Raw genomic sequence first — 25,015 nt, 5'->3', positions numbered from 1 at the left:
CTGAGACCCCACTTGGTCTTCAGCCTTGGAGGGGATTTCATTAATGTGGTGTCTGACTTGTCTGAAGGCTTCTTGGCAGGAATCACTCATATCCACCACCAGCAGGCACAGGAGGACCCACACGGGAGCAGAGGGTGCCCCTGGGAGCTGCCTGGGATGGAGGGAGTAGCTCTGCCGTGAGAGATGCCTCATCCCCCATCGTGTGACACCACCGTAGAATAAAGCGCTGTGGCCAATCCATCGAGAGAACAGAGCTGGAGTGTGAGGAGGAGCGCGCCATCCACACTCCTGCCCGCTGCTTCCCAAGTGCAGGGGCATCCTGGAATTTCACACCAGCTCCTCACTTTCCCCCAAGCTGCCTCTGCAGGGGTGAGACTGATCAGACCCACAGCGAGGGAGAGGAACCAGACATGAGTAGCTCAGGCCCCACTCCGTGATGGGTCCTCCTGGGCTCCGTCTGCAGAGGAGGTGGCCTGTGGCCATTAGTGCTACTCGTGGGAAGTGGGCACTTCTGAGGTGTGGTGTCAGGAAGCCCACTGTGGTCACACGCCTGAGCCATGCTCTGCAGACGCCAACGTGGCTGATGTTTTCATCCATCTTCTCTGTCCCAGCTGGTTCAGGACTTCAGGATGAGTCACTTATTGAACCCTCTACCCCCGGTATAATTTGGCACAGTGGTAATGACCATGGATCCCAGAGTGAAACTAAGCAGTCCAGATCCCTGCATCTCTGCAGTGGTGCAGACACGCACCCATTGTGCAAACCCTCTATGACTTACAAATTGCACATCTGTAAAATGAGGTATCGGCCACCCCGAATGCTGGCAAAGATGAATGAGATAATCACAGCCTGGCACAGTGCTAGACCTCTGTGCATTACTGTTACCTCAATAATCATCATTATTATTCCACAATATGGAGCCCAGTAGCTTGGCTCTCATTACTTGGGAAGACCCTGATGATGACTGAGCTTCTCAGTCAAAACGGGGCCCCTGGTGCAGTGAGTGTGACTGTGCTTGTGTGAGCTCCAGATGGCATTTACAACAGGGGGACCTTGAACATCCATGAGGTGGACCCCTGGCCTCACTGACAGCCCTTCACCAGCTACCCCTGCTCTGTTTCCAGGAAACACACGGTCTGCTGAATGATAGGGCACCCCCAGCTGAAAGAGTTTCCTGAACTGAGTAACCTCAACAGAAAAACACAGAAAGATCAACCAGACAGGGCAGAGGAGGAAAAACCACCCACGAGGAAGATGCCAGGGGGCTTGTTGCCAGGATGCCGGTAGCCTGGGTATAAAGGCCACCTAAAGAAGCAGGCTCCAGACCAGCCCTGTCCTCTGCGCCCCCCACCTGTCCACACTCCATCATGTGCCACACCAGCCACTCTTTGGGCTGCCCAATGGCCTGCCCTGGCTCCCCGTGCTGTGTCCCCAGCACCTGCTACCCACCCGAGGGCTATGGGACCTCCTGCTGCTGCTCAGCCCCCTGTGTGGCTCTGCTGTGCCGGCCCCCGTGTGGGGTATCCACCTGCTGCCAGCCAGCCTGCTGTGCGCCCAGCCCCTGCCAGGTGGCCTGCTGTGTGCGTGTGAGCTGCAAGCCTGTTTTGTGTGTGGCTTCCTTCTGCCCAACCTCCGGGTGCTGCCAGCCCTTCTGCCCCACCCTGGTCTATAGACCTGTCACCTGGAGCACCCCCACCGGCTGCTGAGCAGGTGGCTTCCCATGACCCTTGTAGGTGCGAGGTCAGAAGCCAGCAGGCTCTCTGAACTCCTGCCAGGCAGTCCCCACATCCTCCCGCAGCAAACTTTCGTCACCTGACCAGACTACCTGCCTCCTTTGCAGCACCGTCACTAGATCCCAGCCGGTGAGGCCATGCGCCTTTCTACACAGTTTCTCCTGGGTTCACAGCCTGGGTCATCCACAGGGCCCTCTGCACTGTCTGATGTTGGGTCTCTTGAAAATATCATAAATACCAGACGCTGAGTGCTCACCTGAGTCTGTGTGATGGCTTCTCCTCAGTGTCTTTCCCACACTCCTTCCTCAGAAGGTACCTTCCCCAGGATTCTGGAAAGCTCCTTCCCTGCAGAGAAGGGGCAGGTACCAGATGAATGTTAGGCCTGGTGAGCGGCCTCTCAACAGCAACCTCTCGGGCTAGTGGGCCGTGCTCCTGAGCTTGGCCTGATGGGAACCCCCAACCCCAGTCACATCAGGCTCCCTTTGTCCCACTTTGTTCCTTAAATTTATGAGGTCAGTTCTTACTCTCTTCTGGGTGAGATTGAGGACAAATCACTAATTTTGTAGTTTGATCCATTTTAGGTAAAACGGGCCATCTGCTTATTAGCTGGTATGTGCAACCCACTCTTGTCAAGAAATTAAAACTTTAAACTGAATTTAAATCTATAGCTACTCCTTCATCCAACTGGATGGGAAAGAGGTTTGTGGTGTTGATAAAAAAAGCTTTTAAGGAATTAAAGTGAGCTTTACTCAGAAGTTTTACCGAGGACTATAGAAGAGTGAGGTTTCTAGCCGGGGGCAGCTCTGTCAGAGACTCCGGCCCCAGGTTTTGGCTCACACCCCCTGGGGGCAGCCCTGTCAGAGATTCCGCTCGGCTCCGTGTTTCAGCTCACACCAGCCCGGGGGCAGCCGGGTCAGAGGCTCCGCCCCGGGTTTCAGCTCACAGTTCATATGCAGGTGGTGGGAGGTCAGCACCTGCAGATCACATGAAACTGGCTCAGAAGCTGCATCAAAGCAGAATCACATCCGGGTTTGGGGGCAGGAGCACATCTGGTTATGGACCGCAGAGGCATCATCACTCACCCTATAAGACATTATCTTGTGCAGGAAAAGGCAAGGACTAGCATCATTTATCTTTTTTTTTTTTTTTTAGATGGAGTCTCGCTCTGTCACCAGGCTGGAGTGCAGCGGCGTGATCTCAGCTCACTGCAAGCTCCACCTCCCAAGTTCACGCCATTCTTCTGCCTCAGCCTCCCGAGTATCTGGGACTACAGGTGCCCGCCACCACGCTTGGTTATTTTTTTTTGTATTTTTAGTAGAGACGGGGTTTCACCGTGTTAGCCAGGATGGTTTTGATCTCCTGACCTTGTGATCCACCCGCCTCGGCCTCCCAAAGTGCTGGGATTACAGGTGTGAGCCACCACACCCCGCCAGAAGACTCTACATTTTAACCCTATATTTGCAGGTTGATGATTCTGAGTTCTGACTTTTCCTTGATATAATTTAACTATTTAAAAATGTGTACAAGAATGGGCCATGATATGTAGTCAACTGGAGTCCCAGAAAACCTGGCACGCCTTAATGTTTGAGAATCCCAGTTTTGGCCATTTCAGTGTTCAATCTCCTTTAGCTAACCCCTTACTTCTAGAAAGATACTTGCAAGTATAGACTCTGTATGGGTTACACATGAAGCCATTCCTACCTAGTATCTTTCAACGAGGAGAATTCCCCCTTCGTAAGACATAAAAAGTCTCACAGAAGAATGTACCCCTTCAGCAAGAAGTAAAATGAACTAACTGAATAAAACTCAGGACTCTCAACCAAGTGGGAGGTCAGAGACTCAGGAGAGAGTCACTCAGTCACCTGTAACCATGGAGAAGCCGTGGGGGCTCAAGTGGCCTGTGCTGGTACCGGGGTGCTGGGTCCCCGCAGTGTTCCAGACATCCCTGAGCAGTCCACTCTGAGTCCTATCTGGGTCACTGTGATTTTCATCTAAGGAAAAAAATTAAACTTTTAGAGAATGGGGCCCGGTGCAGTGGCTCACGCCTGTAATCCCAGCACTCTGGGAGGCCGAGGCGGGCGGATCACGAGGTCAGGAGATCGAGACCATCCTGGCTAACACAGTGAAACCCCGTCTCTACTAAAAATACAAAAAATTAGCCGGGAGAGGTGGCAGGCACCTGTACTCCCAGTTATTCGGGAGGCTGAGGCAGGAGAATTGTGTGAACACGGGAGGCGGACCTTGCAGTGAGCCGAGATCACGCCACTGCACTCCAGCCTGGGCGACACAGTGAGACTCCATTTCAAAAAAAAAAAAAAAAAAAAAGAATGAAAGTTTTATTCAGAAGTCTTACTGAGGCCTAAACTGCTCCTGGGCTATATAGGCCTCGGTCTATAGTCCTCAGTAAGAGTTCTGAAGCAAACTAACTTTCATTTTTTAAAAGCTTGATTTTTTTTCCCCTTAGTCCATAGAGGTGAACTTCTGTGGCCAGCTGAGTATGGTCGCCAATGATGTCCACATCCTGGTTCTCAGAACCTATGAGTGTCACCTTTTGTGGCAGCAGGGACTTCACACGTGTGGCTAATTAAGGGAACTTCATATGTGTGGACCATAAGGTGTGGCTAATGGGAGAGTACCCTGGATTATCCAGGTGGGCCCAGTGTCTCCACAGGGTCCTTATCAGAAGGAGGGAGGAGGACATTTGGCCAGAGGAGAAGGTCATGGCAGGTGTGAGTGAGATGCCTGCTGCTAGCCCTGAACCAAGGGCTCGAGCCATGTCCAGAAGCTGAAAGAGATGAGGAAAGATTCTCTCCTGCAGCCTCCCGAAGGAACCCGCCCTGCCCATGCCTTGATTTTAGCCCTGTGAGACCCACAGCAGACTTCGGACCTCCACTGCTATGAGATGATCCATTCGTGTTGTTCGAAGCTACTAAGTTTGTGGCCACAGGACACACATCCAACTTCTCTGTCTCACAGCCTGGTGTTTCTCTACACACTGCGTGGTCTTGCCAGCCACAGCCGTGAGCTGTCTGGGGGTGTGTGGGGGAGGCAAGGAGAAGAAAAGGGGAGGAGAGACAAGTCTCCTCTCTGGAGACCTGTGGTGACTGGGCTGTCACTCTCTCTGCTTGCCAGGGCTTCGGCCTCACTCTCCTGCTCGTGGCCTGTCCATTGTGGGAGCTTTTTCCCTGTGGCTCCCCCAGCCTGGGAGAGGCTCTACTCTAGCTGGTGGTGCCAACAGCTTCCTTCTGCCAAGACCTGTCCTCTCCCCAGGTTCTCTTGCAGACCCTGAGTCCACCCCTGGTGCCCCCTCCCTGGTGGGGCTCCACCTGGACCTGGGGGACCATCAGGGAGTGTCACCCTGTCCTCCCCCGGAGCATCTGCAGATTCCGGCCTCAGACTTCTTGGGTGTGTCAGACCCGAGCCATGGTTGTCCCCTCTTCAGAGGACTCCGTCCACCTCTGGGGATCTCTGTGGCCTGTCCCTTGGCCTGTAGGAGGTCACAGGCCCCAGGCACTTCCCTCAGAACTCCTTTCCCAGCCCTTAGCCCCATTTCCCTGGACGCTCCACCCTCACTGGGGGCTGGAGCTGGAGGGCGCGTTGACATCCGGGGGCTGCTGTGACAGAGTCCCACGCCAGCTATGTGACACGGCAGAAGCTCACATCTCACGGTTCTGGAGGACTGCAGTCCGAGGTGAAGGCGTCAGTGGGGCTGGTTCCTTCCGTGGTGGTGAAGGAGAGTCTGTCCCCATCTGGGGGACGACTCTGTCCTGTTTTCTGGGCCTGTTGCCTTCTTTGGTGTCCTTGGCTTGCAGGGGCATTGCCCAATCCCTGCCTCCGTCATCACGTGGCCCCAATCTCTGCCGCCGTCGTCACGTGGCCCCAGTCTCTGCCGCCGTCGTCACATGACGTTCTCCAGGTGCCCGTTCGTGTGCAAATTTTGCCTTTTTATAAAAATAGAAGTGGTGTTGGCTCAGGGTCCCCCACTAACGACTTCACTTCAACTTGACTACATCTGCAAAGGTCCTGTTTCCACGTAAGTTCATGTTTACAGTATGAGGGACCAGCATCCAACATATACCTTTTCTTTCTTTTTTTTTTTGGAGAGGGTCTTGCCTGGTCACCCAGGCTGGAGTGCAGTGGCGCGATCACGGCTCACTGCAGCCTTGACCTCCCAGGCTCAAGCCGTCTTCCCACCAAAGTAGCTGGGGCTATAGGTGCACACCACCATGTTCAGCTAAATTGTACTGTATATTCTGTGGATATGGGGTCTCACTGTGTTGCCTGGGCTGCTCTCGAACTCCCGGGCTCGAGTGGTCCTCCCTGCTCGGCCTCCCACGGTGCTGAGATTACAGGCATGCGCCACGTCTGGACCAACATGTCTTTTTTTAAGGGGACACTGCTCAGCCCAGGAAAGAGGTCGGTGCAAAGCCACGAGAGCAGCCTGGGTTCCTCTGTGCGTCAGTGGGCTGTGGCGTCTTTCATCGTGGTTCCTTGGGAAGGAAGAGTCCACTGAGAATCCGCGTGGCTGGGCTTCTTCAGGACACAGCCCAAGCCCACTGCACACACAGGAAGGCCCGACGCTGGGCCTGAGGGTGGCCTGGCTCCCATCCAGGCATTGAGGCTATTGCAGAAGGAGGGAGGCCTGTGTGGGGGATGCCTGCACTAATTCCAAGAATGGGAAGCTTGGCCCCCAAAACCGAGGGCTGCCCCGACAGAGCCAGCTTGGTCCCTGTGGCATGCGTGTGGGCCACACGGGAGAAAGCGTGTGGGCACGTCCTGGGTATGAGTGGGATTTGCCTGGAGGGGGTGCTGTCCTCAGTAGAAGGGGGCTGTTGGCACACGTGGGTAGCGGGGGAGCCCTTTGGGAACCAAGAAATCAGCTAAGAGGAGCACCAGCCAGTGTACCCCTCCTGCTGAGAGGCCCATATCTAGAAACTTCCGTTACCAGGATGCCCTGTATTGACGAGCATGTGAGGTGCAGGGGGACTCCCTAGAGGGCCCCCTCCCCAGACCGCTGCTCATCCCTCCTCCCAGGCCAGCAGCCTCGCCTGGGGCTGTGCTCTCACCCTTACAACTGGGCGAGGGTGCCTGCAGGCTGGAGGGTCTCTGATCACACCCTGACGAGCATGCACCAGCCATGTCCTCGCCTTACAGACACCCTCCCCCAGTCCCCAGGGGCCCTCCAGCTCTGTCCAGCAGGCGGTGGAGGGGGCTTTGCGGTTTCCTGGGGTTTCACGGGATGCCTTTGCAGGCAGCAGCTGCCCCTGACTCAGTGGGTCCCGCATCTCCTTCACAGACAGGAGGGGCACCCCGGGACCTGGGGGGGGGGGCGGAGCACTCGGAGCTGTCGCTGTGCTGCCAACACCTTCACGCACGTTCACAAGGGAGGGGACCCCGTCACTGCAGCCCTAGTTTCTCCTCTGCGTCTGGCACGGCAGCTTGACCGCGTGGGCTTGGACAGTTGCATGGACACACGGCCACCAGCAGACCTGCATGTCAGCTGCCACAGAGAGCACAGGGGCCCGGGTGTCACAAGCTGTGCCCGGCCATGGCTGTCCCTGGCTTTTCCCTCAGGAGCCATCGGGAGGCTGAAAGTCTCTGGTGCCCTGGAGGCTGCGGCCCTGGGTGTGTCTGCCCGCTGGCTGCACAGCGGCTTGGCCTCAGCAATGTTGGTGCGCCCTGTGCCGACTCCCCTGTGCCTTAGGCTCCCCTGTTCCTTTGGTTAGTGGTGAGGTGGAAACATCCCCCCCTCTTTTTTTTAACTGTTTGTGCTATGAAAGGTCCATGAAGGCCTTTGTCCACTTATTTATGGGGATGGCCGTATTTTTCTTAATATTTGAATAAGCAAGTAACGGACACAGGGGTTGAATAAACTCTAGAAGACTGAGAGATTTATGAGTCCATGCGGGTTTAAATTCAGCTACTTTCTGGTTCAAGGTCCTCTTAGGGTTTTTGTTCTGTTGCTTCTTCCCTGGGCCCTCCCAGCCTCCTGAGGAGGTGCTGACCTGACTGGTCTCACTAGTGCCCTCTTCACTCTCCAGTGCTAGTGGTCCACTGAGACTACAGCCTCATCCTCTCCCACTGTCCTAAGGGTTCATCGATAAGGTGTCTTTTTGCTCTGTGTCTCCTCACCCAGGCCTTAAACCCTGAGTAGGATGAGTGACGTCTGAGTAACCCCAGGACCCCTCTTGGGGCCCATGAAATTGCTAGTGCTTCAGAGCACACAGAGTGGCCCTCAAACTCTCGGGGCAGCCCTCTGTGTGGGCACCTTTTCCACGGCCCACACACCACAAGGCCAGCACGGTGCCTGGGGCTCTCAGGTCCCAACTGAACGGGATTTCTGCTTCTTCCCGACTCAGCTTTAGCTTGGACTGGCAGGGGACAGGCATGGGCAGGTGGCCCAAGGCTCACCAGAGGCCGAGCCCACTCAGCTCTGCTCCCCTCCCTGGCTCAGCTTGGAGGCTCATCCCCTGTGGGCAGGGCTTTGGCTGCAGGAAGGGTGTGGAGCTGATCACATTTGCTTTCAAAGCCTGCTGTCTTCCAAATGTTTGATCTCGGAATGAGAGACACTGTCCTGTCTGCCTTTAACAAGACAGTGGGTCCCACACCCCAAATTTGGAGTAGGCAGAGGGGCTCAGGGGAAGAGCAGAAAGTGCACACCAGCCCGTATTTCCTGACTCAAGAATTTATTGATTAGAGCAGTTCTTCTTTGTCACATTGGGTATAAGCAACACATTTGGAGAAGGGGGCTCCAGAGAGCCACAGTCCACCTGCTGAGGGATTTGTGGGTTGTCTCTTCCCAGACAGTGGGGAGGAAAGTGTGACGCACTCAAAATCCCCTTCAGGCAGCAGCTCTGTGGCTACTGATGGAGCTGGTGGATTCTGAGGACTCCAGGGGCTCCTGAGACTGGAAAATCCTGCTTGGCAGCAGAGACACAGTCAGCAGGAGACAAGGATTGAGCACTCAGCAGCTGGACTTCTTGCCTGAGCAGAGGCTGTAGCAGGCCAGGCGGGAGCTTGCGGGGCGGCAGAGGAGGGACACGCAGGAGGCCGGGCAGCAGCAGCTGGACTGGCAGGAGGAGGTGGGGGCACAGCAGGAGGAGACGGGCACACAGCAGGTGGACCTGCACACGGGGCGGCAGAGGAGGGACACAGAGGAGGAGGGTCTGCAGCAGGAGGTGGTGCAGCAAGCTGGCTGGCAGCTAGGCTGCTGGCAGCGTGAAGAGGAAGCCCTAGAGCAGACAGGCACACAGCAGATGGGCTTGCAGTAGACAGTCTTGCAGCAGACGGGCATGCAGCAGGCCTGCTGGTAGGAGGAGGAGGTGCAGCAAGCTGGCTGGCAGCTAGAATGCTGGCAGCATGAAGAGGAATCCTCAGAGCAGGTGGACACACAGCACGCAGGCTTGCAGCAGACGGGCACACAGCAGGCCGGCTGGCAGGAGGAAGAGGCACAGCAAGCTGGCTGGCAGCTAGACTGCCGGCAGCACGAAGAAGCAGCCCCACAGCAGACAGGCACACAGCACACAGGATTGCAGCAGACAGTCTTGCAGCAGACAGGCACACAGCAGGCCTGCTGGCAGTGGGAGGAGGTGCAGCAAGCCGGCTGGCAGCTAGACTGCTGGCAGCACGAGGGTGTGCAGGAGCTGGTGCAGCCTGATTGGCAGGGGCTGGGCTCACAGGTCACCTGGCAGCAGGGGCTGGATACACGGCTCACTGGGGTGCAGACCAGGCTCAGGCAGGGGGCCGGGGCGCAGCAGCTGGGGGCGCTGCAGGGGGGCTCACAGCAGCTCTCTGGGCAGTCGTCCACCTGCCAGGAGTCGGAGTAAGCGCTGGAGCAGACAGACATGGTGGACGCGGCCATGCTGGGGTGGGGAAGAGGTGAGCTGGGAGCTGGGGGAGGTGTAAGTGAGTGTGTGAGTGTGTGAGTGAGTGAGTGTGTGAGGGAGTGAGTGAGTGAGGTGCTCAGGGCTGTGGGGTTTTTAAATCCCTCCCTGGCGTGTGTTGTCCCAACAGGAGGCTCCACAAGCTTTTCTTCCTTGTTGGTGTTTACAGCTGGTGGCTGGAGATGCATCATTCATGCTGGTTTATCTCTTTGTTTTTCCCTTATTAAACTGGTATGTATGTCGCAGGGCTCTGTTTCTTCATCAGTTTTTATTTTGGCCACAGAAATGTGGTGGAAAATATTTCCTTTTTTTTTTTTTTTTTTTTGAGAGGGAGTCTTGCTCTGTCACCCAGGCTGGAGTGCAGTGGCGCGATCTCGGCTCACTGCAACCTCCGCCCCCTGGGTTCAAGCGATTCTCCCACCTCAGCCTCCCGAGTAGTTGGGATTACAGGCACGCTGTAATTTTTGTATTTTTAGTAGAGACGGGGTTTCACCATCTTGGCCAGGCTGGTCTTGAACTCCTGACCTCATGATCCACCTGCCTCAGCCTCCCAAAGTGCTGGGATTACAGGCGTGAGCCACCGTGTCCGGCCGGAAAATATTTCAAGCAAGCTTTTGTTGAGTTGAGGTTTTAGAGATGAACGTTTCTCCAAAGGAAGCAATTCTGTTTCCACCTATCCTGTTTCTGGACTGATTAGATATATTTTATTACTTTTAGCATCTTAAAACATAAACATGGAGAAAAATGTACACTTCATATGAAATAAAAACGGCACAGATGATAAGATAAGAGGAAGCTGGCTGAGCGTGGTGACTCATGCCTCTAATCCTAGCACTTTGGGAGTCTGAGGTGGGTGGATCACGAGGTCAGGAGTTTGAGACCAGCCTGGCCAGCATGGTGAAACCCCGTCTCTACTAAAAATACAAAAAATTAGCCAGGCATGGTGGCGTGTGCCTGTAGTCCCAGCTACTTAGGCTGAGGCAGGAGAATTCTTGAACCCAGGAGGTGGAGGTTGCAGTGAGCTGAGATTGCACCATTGCACCCCAGCCTAGGTGACAGAGCAAGACTCTCTCTCAAAAAAAAAAAAAAGCTAAGTGGCCCTCCCTTCGATCCCTCACACCTTGTAAGGAGAATGCTCAGAGATTCAGTAGCTGGTGGATCCAAGCTTTATTTTTGTCTCTTCAGCTCTTCCATGCCACCCTCAGAGGCTCTTTGTTTTATTTGAAGCTGCACTCTGGATTATTTCAATTTTCATTTTGCCTTGGTGAAAGATCAAGTACTTTTTCATATATGGTGATTTTAGGACATACATTTTAAGATTCCTTGCTTGTCTGAAAATATATCAACTTTATCCTCACATTTATAATGATAGTTTAGCTGGGTATAAAATTCTGGTTTTAAATTACTTTTCCTCAAAATGATGAACACATGTCACCATTTTTTTGTGATGTCCAGTGTTGCTGATGACAGTCTGATGCTGGTCATTTGTCATTTTTTAGTTTCTCTCTCTCTTTCCTTAACTCTCTGGGAGCATTTGGGTTTCTTTTTATTGTTCTAAAGTGTCACGCTTTTGTTTCTAGGCTAATGCATTATTTTACTTTCTGTGGTTAGAACTTATTGAGCCTTTCAATATAAAGACTTATCTCCGAAGTGTTTTTCCATTTTTAATAATAATTTCATCTTTCCTGGTCTCTCTTTTTATGACTTTTTATTTTCATCTTGTGATGAATGAAATATGTTATCCATTCACTCTGATGATGTTATTTTGAGTTTTTAAATGTTTTTTTCTTGTTTCATTGGACATCAGATAGTCTGCTCATTGGTGGCAGTTCATTCAGTTTTCTGAATAAAAGACTATTTTATTCCAGTGCATTAGGGTCCTGCTCCAATTTACTCCCTAACCTGTTTCTGTCTGCTTCTCTTTTCTACAAACATATGAAGGACCCTGCTGAGCCTCCCGTTTTTGTTAGATAATTTTGATTTCATTTTTTATAACTCTTTAAATATCCTTTCAGTGATTATTAGTACAGGTGTGTGAGATCTGTGTGCTTAATCCGCTTTCCAGGACTGAAGGACTTGGTGATGCTTTTGGGAGATGATAGGAAAGCCAGGAAGTCTAGGGTGACATCGTATTAGTGGATGTACTACAGACACACACAGTGCAAGTACAGTCTTTTTATGTCAGCCACAACATGAGGTGCAACTGTAGAGCCCTGGACTCACTGGAGACATGACTTTTTGGATCATGGAACTTTCCACTGGGGGCCAGCAGGGCAGCTTCTGTGGACAATCAAATGATCAAACCATTTCTTAAATCAAGCAGACACTCTGGGGATCTGAGTGAGTTGAATGGCAGGGATTAAATGGCCCTGGCTGGGAGAGGGAGGTGCTGGGAGGGGATGTGAGTCTGGAGGGCAGGGTGGCCCACGGCCAGGTCTTCTGCACGTGACACATATTTGGATTCTTCTTTTCCAAAACATAGTCTTTTGTTTTATTTGACTCCCTTTCGTCGTGGCTAGCTGCCCAGCACAATGCTGGAGACGCGATGACAGCAGCACTCTGGTCTTTTTTCCAAAGTTAACAGAAATGCTTCCCGCAACTCCGCACTAAGCCGATGTTTGCTGCTTTGTCGCACAGCCTTGGTCTCGTGCATGCAGTGTTTTCCTACTTTAGTTTATCATGAATTTTGCCTCAGGCTTTTAAGGAAGGAGTGAGTTTGTTTGTGTATGTGTGTGTGTATGTGTGTGAATGTGTGTGTATTAATCTACTGAGAGTTCCAGTGGCTTTTCTGCTTCTATTTTATGAGTATAGTTAATGATACCCTTTGTAACTTGAGTGATCTAAGATATACATTACTTGATAATAGCTCATTATCCCTTTTTCCCCAGCTTTATTGAGATATAATTGACAAACAAGAATTATATAAATTCAAGGTATACAACATGACGTCTTGATACATGTACACATTGTGTGATGATTACCACAGTCAAGCTAATTAATATGTCCATCACCCCATGTAGTTACCTTTATTTTGTGATGAGACATTTAAGATGGACTCTTAGCAGATTTCGGTGTTACTATGTTGCGTTCTGTGTTACAGTCAACTGTCCTCATGCTGCACATGAGGTTTCCAGAACTGACTCATCCTGCACAGCTGAAGCTGTATCCTGTCATCAACACATCCCCACTCCCTGCACCCCCTGGCCCTCGAATCCCCATTCTACTCTCTGCTTTGGTGAACTTGGCTTTTTTAGATTCCACAAATAAGTGAGGTCTGCAGTATTTGTCTTTCTGTGCCTGGGTCACTTCACCTAGCATAGTGTGTGCAGGTTCATCCATGTTGCCACAGATGACAGGATCTCCTTCCTTTCTATGGCTGAATCGTATTCCATCGTGCATATACACCACATTTTCTTTATCCACTCATCTGTTGATGGTCACTTATGTTGCTTCCGTATCTTTGCTGTTGTGAATAGTGCTGCAGTTAGCATGGCAGTGCAGGTATCTCTGAGATCTGGCTTTAATTTGTCTTGTATAAATACACAGAAGTGGGATTGCTCATTACATGGTATAGTTCCATTTTTAATTTTTAAGTTTTTAATTTTTTTTTTTTGAGATAGAGTCTCGCTCTGTTGCCCAGGCTGGAGTGCAGTGGCGCAATCTCAGCTCACTGCAAGCTCTGCCTCCCGGGTTCACACCATTCTCCTGCCCCAGCCTCCCAAGTAGCTGGTACTACAGGCGCCTGCTACCACACCTGGCCAGTTTTTGTATTTTTAGTAGAGACGGGGTTCCACCGTGTTAGCCAGGATGGTCTCGATCTCCTGACCTCGTGATCTGCCCGCCTCGGCCTCCCAAAGTGCTGGGATTACAGGCGTGAGCCACTGCGCCCGGCCCCATTTTTAATTTTTTGAGGAACTTCTGTACTATTTCCCATAATGGCTATATATAGTGGCTTAGTTTTCTGTTAATGTAGGTTCATACAATCTCTTACATTATTTTTTTAAATGATGTTGGTCTACAGTCCTATCTCTCTCGCTGTTATTCCTGGTTTTGGCATCAGGATGTCACCAGTCTTACTAGAGGAATCCAGAGGACCTCTGGCTTCTTCTGATCTCTGGAATATTTCAAGTATCACAGAAAAGTCTTTGTATTGAAGGCTGATGGTATACATCTTTGAAACATCTGAGTCTGCCTTCTGAAGAATGAGCTTTTTCAATACCATTTCCACATTTTCCTGGATATCATTGTATTAAAATTTTTGTCTTGTTACTCAGGGTAGGTAATTTATATTTTTTAGGACACAGTACATTTAATTTATATTTCCAAATTTTAGGATAAATATACCCATACTATTTTCTTATACTGAAAAAGGAAAATCTCTGAATCTGTGAGCATACTTCTTTTTCCATCTTTCATTTCTGCTTATTTTTATTAGACTTTATTTTTATTTTCTTTAGATTTTCCTTGATGGGTGTCTGTGGATTTTTGCGGACGTTTGAAAAGAGGGGGTCGTGTTTCTTCTTGTTGGAAATTGCTGAGTAAAAATTTCAGAAAGCATTGTGGGTGGTAAACTTTCCGGATCCCTGTTGTTTAAGAACAGCCTTCCCGCTGAAGCCTGCCACAGCAGAGTCTAGGTGCGGAATTTCTTCACTCCACCTTGGTAGAGGCTGGGCCACCAATGCATCTCATATTTGCATAACTTTGATCTTCTTGTGAAGTCTTTCCTCTGTCTAGAACCTGGCACTATTGTCTCTTTCTTGTACTTCATTCATTTCACCAGACCCCTCCCTCGTCACTGTCATCAGCTGTGTTCATCCCCTTGATCCCATCTTCCTTTAGTTCAAAAAACTTTTATTCTCATATGGGTCTGACGATTTTCTTCCATTCTTGGATTTTCTCCCCACTGCGATCCCGGTTAGGATCACAGACCCTGGGTCTCCTGGGCTCTTCCCACTCAGATCTCAGGCTCTTCTTGGCTTTATCTCTGTCCTTCTGCATTGGGTTTGGGTCAATCCTTGCCTGAACTGGGGTCACTGTATCAGCAATTCTGTTTTCAGGGTCTATTATGCAGACTATCATTGAGTTTCATCTGTGTTGAGAGTGTCATGCTTTCAGTCTCCTGGAACTTGGGGTGTTTTCCTTCCTCCTCTTCCTCCTCCTTTTTGGTAGCACCCTGTTCTTGTTTCATGGAGTGACAGCCTCTTTGTTTCCTCACATCTGCATCATCGCTTGTTCAGACTTTGCTTCTCTGTCATGCTGTGATTTCTTCACACGTCTGAGGACCCTTAGTTGTCATTCACATTTTTAAGTGAGGGTCTAGATTGTTTGGCATTCATTGCTGAAAGGTTTTCTGCACATAGATACACATATTCTGCACCCAGAGCTGATGCTGGGGCTCTGATGAAGGGGGCCTTGTTCATCGCTGATTGGACATGGGGGCTCCAGTTCATCTTGGCATCCAGAGCTTCCTGGGGCGTGGCCTCTTCCTCTCCAGATTGGGACCTAGGCTGGGAGTCTCCTGGGCCAGCCCCACCCTTCCTGGTTCTCCCGCTGGTTGCAGGCATGGAATGGCTCTTCTTCAGAACTCGACCCATCAGTTAAAGACCACTGAGTGCCCACAGTCATCCTCATGTATGGTCCCTTTGCTAGGGTCTCCGGGAAAAGTCATTTGTCTTCAGAGTCCTTCTGCCTTTCTTTCTGTTGGATTTAAAGTCAATAGAACCTGATCTTTTTGTCTTGCCTTTCCCAGAAAATCCTTACTGACCTGGTCTGTGGATGGCATGCCTCCATTTTCTATCACTGCTCTGGCGCCATTCATTTTTATTTGGATGAAGGGGAGGTGGAGGCATTGGCCAGTGGCCATCCCAAATGGAGGGCTGAGACTATTTGTTATTTGTTTTTAACACATTGACCAAGAGAAAATTCACAAGCCATGAAGTTCACCCACTGTAAGTGCACAATCCACTGGTTTTTAATATATTCCCAGTGTTTCTCAGCCATCACCAATATGTAATTTTACAACATTCCCACTCCAAAAACCACACCCATAAGCAGTCACTCCTCATGAGCCCCTCCACCAGCCTTGGTCACACACACATCTACTTCCTTTCTCTGCGGATTTGCCTGTTCTGAGTCTTTCATACAAGTAGAATCCCACCACATGTGGCCTCTCGCTGAGCACCATGCTTTCAAGGCTCATGCATGTTGTAGCCTGTGTCAGTATTTGATCCCTTTTCATGGCTGAATAATATTCCCATGGGAATGGGCTGTGTTTTGCTTGTGTGGATAGGCTGTGTTTTGCTTGTCCATTCATCTTCTGATGGACATTTGGGCTCTTTCCACTTCTTGGCTACTGTCAGTGGTGCTGTGTACATGGGCACACAAATCTGTGTGTGGACGTTTGTTTCATTTCTCCGGGGTAGATGCCTAGAACTGGACTGACAGGGTCACAGGGTCACACAGTGAGTGACATTTTGAGGAACTGTTTTCCAAGGTGCTTTCACTGGGGGTTGAAGCTCTGATGAGGCAGAAGACACATCGAATGAGGACCCAGAGTAGGAGTCAGAGCTGAGACCCCCCACCAGGAGGTGTCCTCCCTGGGGATGGCCAGACAGGCTGGGTCCTTTCGGTGCCTCGGACGAGGGCAGGTGGGGACAATGGCAAATGTGGAGGAGGTCAGAGAGCCAGCCCCGGGCCCTCCTCCTGGCTCTGTGTTCTGACCCTGTGGCCATCAGTGGGCACAGTGATGTGGGGCTCAGACACGCATGTGTGGGGAGCCCCTCCCGAGGATGGCCCCGGAGACCTAGGATGAAGGCTCGGCCCCTGCCAGCTGCCCCAAAAACCAGGGCAGGTTTTTGGACAAACATCTCTGTCCCTGGAGGCCCTCATTTGTCCTTTCATGGGGACTTGGCTTTGCTTCCAAGGAGGTGGACAAGGCTGTGTCAGTTTGGCCCCCAGCCCTGGAGATGGCTGCTGCTGGTTGTCCTGGGTGGTCTGCCTCGAGGGGAGTGAGCGAGGTGGCTGTGCTGACCACAGGGAGCTCTGTGGGGTGGGACTCCGGGAGGTCCTGGTGCTGGGGCTGGCGGCCTCTGTCATTGACACGCAAGGGTCATTTGCTGGAGCTGGACCTGCACTCTCAAATGCGCACAGCGACCTGGCAGAAAGAGTGCAGCAGCTTGTGCCACTTCCCCGACATGGCATCTGGGATGGAGGGTGGCAGGCAGAGCTGAGGGCTATTTGGGAGAGACCTGGGAGGCTGGGGGTGTGGGGACAGGGTCCTCGGGGTCAGAGTCCAGGACCACGGGACCAAAAGGGAGCCAGGACCCTGAATCTCTAGGCGAGGCCGCATGGGGCAGGGGGGCCCGCAGGCTTGGTTAGTGGGTACCATGGTCCCTGCCCATCTGTGCTGTCACCAGCAATGCCTGAGCAATGGGTATTCAAGAACCCCATGAATACTGGGCTGCTGGGCTCGAGTCCTGGGGGAGGGCGTGGTCCCCATGTCTTACTGTGGAGGAGACAAGGGCTGCAGGGACGGGCACTGTGGTCCATAGCTGATCTCCCCAGGGGTAACAGGAGGGGTGAGGCTGCTGGCTGGAGCTAGGCCCCGGGTGGGCTACCCCAGTCCTGGGGGGCAGCCATGGAGCTGGGGAGGGTGAATGTGGCTCAGGGGACCAGAGCTGCTGCCAGGGTCCACTTTGTCCCAAAACTCCTGGCCTTGGTTCCAGAGGCAGCTTCCCTAAGATGGGCCGGGGGGCCACGTGCTGGGGTTGGGGGCCCACAGGGCTAAGAGGGAGACTGGCCTTCAAGGTTCACAGAGGCCAGCACCAGGCGGCATTGCTTCCTGCCTCATCCCATGCCCCTCAGGGGTCCACAGACAGGATGGAAGGTCGATAGAGACAGAGGGGTGGAGCCAGGCCTGCTGGGGGTCAGGACTCTCCCTGCAGTCAGGGGTGGCATCACTTCCCACCTCACCCTGTGCCCCCCGGGGGTCCACAGACAGGACAGAGGTTGGTGTGAGACAGAGGCGGCTTTATTAGAACTAGAGGGGGTGCTGCCCAGGGTGGAACCAGGCCTGCTGGGGGTTAGTTCTGCAGAACTTGGGTCTGGGGGAGTGGCTGGGGTCCCACAGGCAGCCAGCATCTGGGAAGGACAGGGGGAGCATCCTGGTCCCCAAGACAAAGAGCCTGCCCCACCTTCTGAGGGTGTCAAAGCCAGAGAGGGCAGAGCTTGCTGGGGCAGCTGGGAGGTCAGCCCCTGGTGGGAAGGGACTCCGGATCACATCCAGGGCTGTCAGCAGCTGGACTTCTGGCCAGAGCAGAGGCTGTAGCAGGCAGGGCGGGAGCACATGGGGCGGCAGAGGAGGGAAACACAGGAGGCCGTGCGGCAGCAGCTGGGCTGGCAGGAGGAGGCAGAGGCACCGCAGGAGGGGACGGGCACGCAGCAGGTGGACCTACACACAGGGCGGCAGAGGAGGGACACAGAGGAGGAGGGTCTGCAGCAGGAGGTGGTGCAGCAAGCAGGCTGGCAGCTAGACTGCTGGCAGCATGAAGTGGAAGCCCCAGAGCACACAGGCACATAGCAGACGGACTTAGAGCAGACAGGCACACAGCAGGCCTGCTGGCATGGGGAGGAGGTGCAGCAAGCTGGCTGGCAGCTAGACTGCTGGCAGCATGAAGGGGAAGACTCGGAGCAGGTAGGCACGAAGCACACAGGCTTGTTACAGACGGGCACGCAGCAGACGGGCTTGCAGCAGACAGGCATGCAGCAGGCCTGCTGGCAGGGGGAGGAGGTGCAGCAATCCAGCTGGCAGCTAGACTGCTGGTAGCATGGGGGTGTGCAGGAGCTGGTGCAGCCTGATTGGCAGGCGCTGGGCTCACAGGCCGTCTGGCAGCAGGGGCTGGACACACAGCTCACTGGGGTGCAGACGAGGGTCAGGCTGGGGGCTGGGGCACAGCAGCTGGGGGCGCAGCAGCAGGGCTCGCAGCAGCTCTCTGGGCAGTCGTCTACCCGCCAAGAGTCAGTGCAGGCGCTGGAGCAGATGGACATGGTGGATGCGGCCATGCTGGAGTGGGGAGGCGGTGAGCTGGGGGAGGTGTGTGAGTGAGTGTGTGAGTGAGTGTGTGTGTGAGCCTGTCGGCTGCTGGGGCTTTTATATGCCCAGGGCCTGTGTTTTCCCAGCAGGAGACTCAGCAACACCCTCCCCTTCCGTGTTGGTGTTTGGAGCCGGGAGGACCCTCATTATTTCTGCTTCCTTTGCCATGACTTGTCCTCACTCTGCTCCTAACACTCGGCTGGTCCCGGGCAGGACCGGCGCCCCTGGCTGAGCCTGTCCCCCGGGAACACCAGGAAGGAAGGTGTGGCCTCTCTGGGACTGACCTGGTGACTTCCACCTGGCAGGTCCCGTGACTGTGCCCAGCGTGGGCCCTCAGCCTGGGGGAGGCCCAGCCTCTGTCTGCAGGGACCTCAAGGGGTGGGCTGGCGTGGCTGCGATTGGGAGAGCCAGGACGGAGGTGCCTGTGTTGGGAAAAGATGCTTGAGGACAGCGCTTCCTGGCGGGCTCTGGGATCTTCTGAGATCCTGATGTCTGCCAAGGGCAGGAGGACAGGGAGGACCTCCCCTCCTCTGAGGAGATGGAATGTTCTGGCAAGGCCTCTGGACAGTCAGCTCATTAGGAGGACAAGGTTTGGGGACTGGCCTTTGGGTCTGGACTGCCATCCCCTGGAGCCCTGGTCAGGTGTCCTGAGAGGGGCAGGTGCAGGTCAGGGTCTGAGGGTGGGGAGGGGCCTCTACCTTGGAGAGGCAGGTGTGGAGTGAGGGTTGCGTGGAGAGTGGAGGATACTTGGGGTCTGGATGAGAAAAGTGTCAGATGGGGCCACAGTCAGCCCCACTGCCCGGACGCCTGGTCTTACTCTATGTTTGCACCTTGGCTGAAGCCACATGCCAAGAAATTGAAATGTGATGTGAATTTCTAGTATCTGTAGGTGACATCATTGTCCACCTAGGATCAGAGTGACTGTCCCAGGCCACGCTCACTGAAGGGCTGGATGAGAGACAAAGTCACTGCACCCAGCACCCCCTACCTGTACCCCTGCCATGACAGTGTGGAAATACAATGGGAAAGGAAGCCCGTCAGCCAGCAGACCCAAGTATAAAATGCCCAGTGGAATGTTAGAGGGTCAGATGTGAACGAAAGCACAAACCTTGACCAGAACACATACAATGTATGTTCCCTGGAAACCCGGCAGGGTTGGGTGCTGGAGACCGGTCCACGTGCCTCAGCTCAGCTCAGCATCCACGATGTTCCCATCAGAGTCCTGAAGGAATCGTTGGGTACACAAATGAAGATATGAACTGCCAGAAAGTACTTGCAATCTCCATGACAGGTGGAAGATTAATGTGAAAAATTTGAAGTCCTTACCACTAAAACAGGATAAGATACAAAAGAAATGAATAGAAGACTAAAAATTTTAAATTTCCAATAAGCATTAATGAGATGAACAGCTAGTTGATCTCATTAATAACTAAAGTTTCTCAGGTTTAAACACACGTCTCCCACCTGTAAGAGCAAACAAGATTTAAAATGCTGATAATATCCAGTATTGCAGAGCGAGGGGCTTCATTCTTAGAAACCCTTGGCAGGTGTAATTTTATTTAAATTGTGATCAACCATAAAATAAAATGTACCATTTTACCCATTTTAAAGTGTGCAATTCAGTGACAGTACAGTCACAATGTTGTGCAACCATCCCCACTACCTAGTTCCAGAATACTATCATCGCTCCCGAAGGAACCCCCATACTATTAAGCAGCCACGCCCAGCCCCTGGCAACCACTACTATTCTGCTTGTCTCTATGGATTTGCCTGTTCTGCACATTTCATATAGATGCAGTCATGGAATATTTGGTCTTTGTGTCTAGCTTTGTTCACTTAGCATGTTCTCAAGGTACACCCGTGTTGGGGTATGTTTCAGAACGCCATTCCTTTTTTTGGCTGAATCATATTCCATCATAGGGACACGCCACATTTCATTTATCCATTCATCTGCTAATGCACTTTTGGGTTCTTTTCAACTTTTGGCTAGTGTGAATAGTGCTTCTATAAACATTCTTTTTTTTTTTTGAGACAGAGTCTCCCTCTGTCACCCAGGCTGGAGTGCAGGGGCCCCATCTTGGCTCACTGCAACCTCCACCTCCCGGGTTCAAGTGATTTCCCTGCCTCAGCCTCACAAGTAGCTGGGATTACAGGCGCGCACCACCACACCCGGCTAATTTTTTATATTTTTGGTAGAGACGGGGTTTCACCATGTTGGCCAGGCTGGTCTTGAACTCCTGACCTCAAGTGATCCTCCCGCCTCGGCCTCCCAAAGTGCTGGGATTACAGGCGTGAGCCACTGCACCCTGCCCTATAAACATTCTTGTACATGTTTCTGTTTGAACACCTCTTTTTAATTCTGTTGGGTATATACCTAGGAGTGGGAACTGATGAGTTGTGTGGAATTCCATGTTTACATTTTGAGGACCTGCCAGACTGTTTTTCACAGCATCTGTACCATTTTATAGTCTCACTAGCAATGTACAAACATTCCAGTTTCTCTTCATCCTTGTCAACATCTGCTACCTTCTATTTGTTGGTGTATGTGTGTGTTAAATTATAGCCATCTTAGTGGGTATGAAGTATCAACAGCATGTCATTGTGGTGTGGATTTCTGTTTCCCTAATGACCAATAACATTGAGCTTCTTTTCCTGCGTGTATCATCTATTTGCATATCCTCCTTGGAGAAATGTCTATTAAAGGACTTTGCCTATTTTTAAATTGGGTTGACTTTTTGTTGAATTATAAGAGTTCTTCATATATTCTGGGTGTTAGATCCTTATCAGAATTATGATTTACAAGCATGTTCTTCCCTTGTGTGGGTTGTTTTACTCTCTTGATAGCGTCCTTTGATGCACAAAACTTTTTAATTTTGATGACATCCAATTTATCTATTTTTCCTTTGTTGCTTATGCTTCTGGTGTCATATCTAAAAAACCATTGCCCAACATAAGGTCATACATATTTACTCCTATGTTTCCTTCTAAGAATTTTATGGCTTTATCTCATATATGTAGGGCTTTGATCCATTTTTAGTTAATTTGTTGGTGTGAGATGTAGTGCAACTTTATGGTTTTGTGTGTAGATATCCAGTTTTCCTAGCACCATTAAAACAAATAGAGACAGGGTATTGCTCAGCCTGTTGCCCAGGCTGGAGTGCAGTGGCACAATCATAACTCATTGCAGCCTCAAACTCCTGGACTTAAGTGATCCTCCCACCTCAGTTTCCCAGGTAGCTGGGACTACAGGTGCACACCACCATACTTGGCTAATTAAAAAATATATTTTTTTAGGGACCAGGGTCTTACTCTGTTACCCAGGCTGGTCTCGAACTCTTGGCCTTAAACAATCCTCTCATCTCAACCTCCTGAGTAGTTGGGATTACAGGCATAAGCCATCATTTTATAGCATTTGTGTACCTAACATCAGTTATAAACATTCATGTACCTAACATCAGTTATAAACATTTATGTACCTAACATCAGACCCCCAAAATATATCAAGTATAAATGGAAAGAAGAGAAGAAAGAAATAGGCAATTCCAGTTCAACAATAATATTTGAAGACTTCAATAAGTCACTTCCACTGATTAAAAAAATTTCTTAAATAGAACTAGATCAAAGATCAATAACGAAATAGAGAACTTGAAGAACACTATAAACAAGCTAGATCTAATATGGCCGTATATAAAACATTCAACCCAACAACAGCAGAATACAAATTCTTCTCAGTTCTCCAGATTAGACCATATGTTAGTCCAAAAAACAAGTCTCAATAAATTTAAAATTATTGAAATCATATAATGTATCTTCTCTGACCACAGTGGGAATTAGAAATCAATAACAGAAGGAAAACTGGAAAATTCACAAATATGTGGCAATTAAACAACACACACTTATAACAACCAGTTGATCGAAGAATAAATCAAAAGAGAAGTTAGAAAATACTATGGGATAAATGATAGCGACAATGTAACAAACCAAAATTTATGGGATACGGCAAAACAGTTTATGGAGGGAAATTTATAGCTATAAATGCTTATATTAAAAAACAAGAAAGATCTCAATTCAGTAATCTAACTTCACACCTTAAGGAACCAGGAAAAGGAAGAGCAAACTAAACCAAAACCTAGAAGAAGGAAGAAAATAAAGATTATATGTAGAATAAAGGGAGCAAATAAAGAAATTGAGAATAGAAAAACAATGGAACCAACGAAGCCTAAAATTAGTTTTTTGCAAGCAACAATAAAATTTACAAACCTTTAACTAGACTGAGAAAAAAGAGAAGGCTCTAATTATTAAAATCAGAAATGAAAATGGGAACATTACTGCTGACCTATATAGATAAAAAAGACTATAAGAGAATATATGAACAATTGTACACTAACACATAAAATCAATAAAATGTATTCCATTTAAGCATGTTTAGTGATATTAAATACATTCATAATGTAGATAACCTAGATGTAATGGATAAATTCCTATTAACATACAAACTACCAAAACTGATACCTTTATTAGTGTTCTTTATTTCTTTTCTTCTTTTTCTTTTTGAGATGTAGTCTCGCACTGTCACCCAGGCTGGAGTGCAGTGGCACGATCTTGGCTTACTGCAACCTCTGCCTCCCAGGTTCAAGCGATTCTCCTTGCCTCAGCCTCCCAAGTAGCTGGGATTACAGGTGCCCACCACCACACTCAGCTAATTTTTTTTTTGTATTTTTAGCAGAGATGGAGTTTCACTATGTTGGCCAGGCTGGTCTCAAACCCTTGACCTTCTGATCTGCCCGCCTCAGCCTCCCAAAGTGCTGGGATTACAGGCGTGACCCACTGTGCCCAGCCAGTTCTTTATTTCTTAATATGGCTTCAAGTTATTGTCTAGTGCCCTTTGATTTCATCCTGAGCTGTCATTTCTTGTAGGGCAGGCCTACTGGCAATAAACTCTCTCAGTATTTATTTATCCAGAAGTGTCCTAATTTCTCCTTTAGTTTCATCAAAGAATCATTTCACTGGACACAGACTTCTTGGTGGCCAGTTTTTTCCTCTTTCAGCACTTTAAGTACATCATCCTATTGCCTTCTGTTCTTCATGGTTTTTGAAGAGAAATTGGCTGTTAATCGTCTCTCTTCCTGCTTTCAAGATTCTTGTTTTGTCTTTGGCTTTCAATAATTTAATTTTGTGTTTCTGTGTGGATCTTTTTGAGTTTATTCTACTTGAAGCTCATGGAGCTTCTTGAATGTGTAGATTCAATGTGTTTCATCATATTTGGGAAGTTTTTGGTCATTATTACTTCAAATATTTAAAAAATTATTGTAGTTAAATACACGTGAAATTTATCCCATTTTAAGTTTACCGTTCAGTGATATTAAATACATTCATAATGCAGTGCGGTCATTGCCACCATCCGTCTTCATAACTTTTCATCTTGGAAAACTGAAACTCTGTCCCCATTAAACACTGACTCCACATTCCTCCTCCTCCCCCCAGGCACCTGGCAACCACTATTTTACTTTCTGTCTCTATCATTTTTCTTCAAATATTTTTGAGTGCTCCATTCTCTCTCTGCTCTTCTTCTGACACTGCTGTTAAGTGTGCTGTTGGTATGTTTGGTGTTGTCCTATGGGCCAGTTAAACTCTGTTCAGTTTTAAAATTCTTTTGTTTTTGTTTGTTTTGAGATGGAGTCTCACTCTGTCATTCAGGCTGGAGTACAGTGGCATGATCTTGGCTCACTGCAACCTCCGCTTCCCAAGTTCAAGTGATTCTCCTGCCTCAGGCTCCCGAGTAGCTGAGATTACAGGCATGAGCCATCACGCCCAGCTATTTATTTATTTATTTTATTTTTAGTAGAGACAGGGTTTCACCATGTTGCCCCAGGCCATTCTCAAACTCCCAACCTCAAATGATCTGCCTGCCTCAGCCTCCCAAAGTGCTGGGATTACAGGTGTGAGCCATCACGCTCGGCCTCTTTTGGTTTTTATGCCCTTCAGACTGGAGTATTTCACTTGACCTATCTACCTGTTCTCTAATTTTTCCTTCTGTCTGTTCAAATCGGCTGTGGGACTTCTCTAGTGAAATTTTCCTATCAGTTATTATGCTTTTCAACTCCAGAAGTTCTATTTGATTCCTCTTTATAATCTCTCTCTTTATTGATATTCTCTCTTGGTTGAGATGTTGTTTTCTTAGTTTCTCTTTGTTCTTTTGCCATGGTTTCCTTTAGCTCTTTGAGTATATTTAAGAGAGTTAATGGAAAGACTTTGTCCAGTAAATTCAATCCTGGGCTTCTTCAAGGACATTTTTTACTAATTGGCTT

General features: G+C 50.0%; 4 protein-coding genes across 6 annotated transcripts in view; 2 read left to right on the top strand and 2 right to left on the bottom strand.

The window, feature by feature from the left end:
- The window catches only part of TSPEAR (thrombospondin type laminin G domain and EAR repeats), a 214,484-nt gene that overhangs the window by 54,568 nt on the left and 134,901 nt on the right, over positions 1-25,015 (top strand). The gene's annotated exons all lie outside the window — the stretch shown is intronic.
- Positions 1,323-1,769, top strand: LOC134729714 (keratin-associated protein 12-4). Its single transcript, XM_063601255.1, has one exon. The coding sequence runs from the start codon at positions 1,368-1,370 to the stop codon at positions 1,704-1,706; it is 339 nt and encodes a 112-aa protein (XP_063457325.1). The 5' UTR covers positions 1,323-1,367; the 3' UTR covers positions 1,707-1,769.
- Positions 8,403-10,195, bottom strand: LOC100988625 (keratin-associated protein 10-11). 2 transcript variants are annotated; one of them, XM_063601459.1, is made up of 2 exons: positions 9,274-10,195; positions 8,698-9,036 (listed from the first exon to the last, which is right to left on the bottom strand). In XM_063601459.1, exons 1-2 carry the CDS (start codon positions 9,805-9,807, stop codon positions 8,698-8,700), a joined length of 873 nt encoding a protein of 290 aa, XP_063457529.1. In that variant the 5' UTR covers positions 9,808-10,195. The 2 variants fall into 2 exon arrangements, with proteins under 2 accessions (XP_057156912.2, XP_063457529.1); XM_057300929.2 differs by having other exon boundaries at positions 8,403-10,195.
- Positions 17,624-18,738, bottom strand: LOC117977363 (keratin-associated protein 10-10). Of its 2 annotated transcripts, XM_063601460.1 has the most exons (2): positions 18,341-18,676; positions 17,906-18,229 (listed from the first exon to the last, which is right to left on the bottom strand). In XM_063601460.1, exons 1-2 carry the CDS (start codon positions 18,674-18,676, stop codon positions 17,906-17,908), a joined length of 660 nt encoding a protein of 219 aa, XP_063457530.1. The 2 variants fall into 2 exon arrangements, with proteins under 2 accessions (XP_057156913.2, XP_063457530.1); XM_057300930.2 differs by having other exon boundaries at positions 17,624-18,738.

The sequence above is a fragment of the Pan paniscus genome, chromosome 22 (genome assembly GCF_029289425.2).
Source record: "Pan paniscus chromosome 22, NHGRI_mPanPan1-v2.0_pri, whole genome shotgun sequence".
NCBI lineage: Eukaryota > Metazoa > Chordata > Mammalia > Primates > Hominidae > Pan > Pan paniscus.
This window is presented reverse-complemented; position numbering and strand designations above follow the sequence as displayed.

Bases quoted from the DNA above. Each gene is read 5' to 3' on its own strand.
- LOC134729714 (XM_063601255.1), top strand. From the start codon at position 1,368: ATGTGCCACACCAGCCACTCTTTGGGCTGCCCAATGGCCTGCCCTGGC.
- LOC100988625 (XM_057300929.2), bottom strand. From the start codon at position 9,807: ATGATGCATCTCCAGCCACCAGCTGTAAACACCAACAAGGAAGAAAAG.
- LOC117977363 (XM_057300930.2), bottom strand. From the start codon at position 18,676: ATGGCCGCATCCACCATGTCCATCTGCTCCAGCGCCTGCACTGACTCT.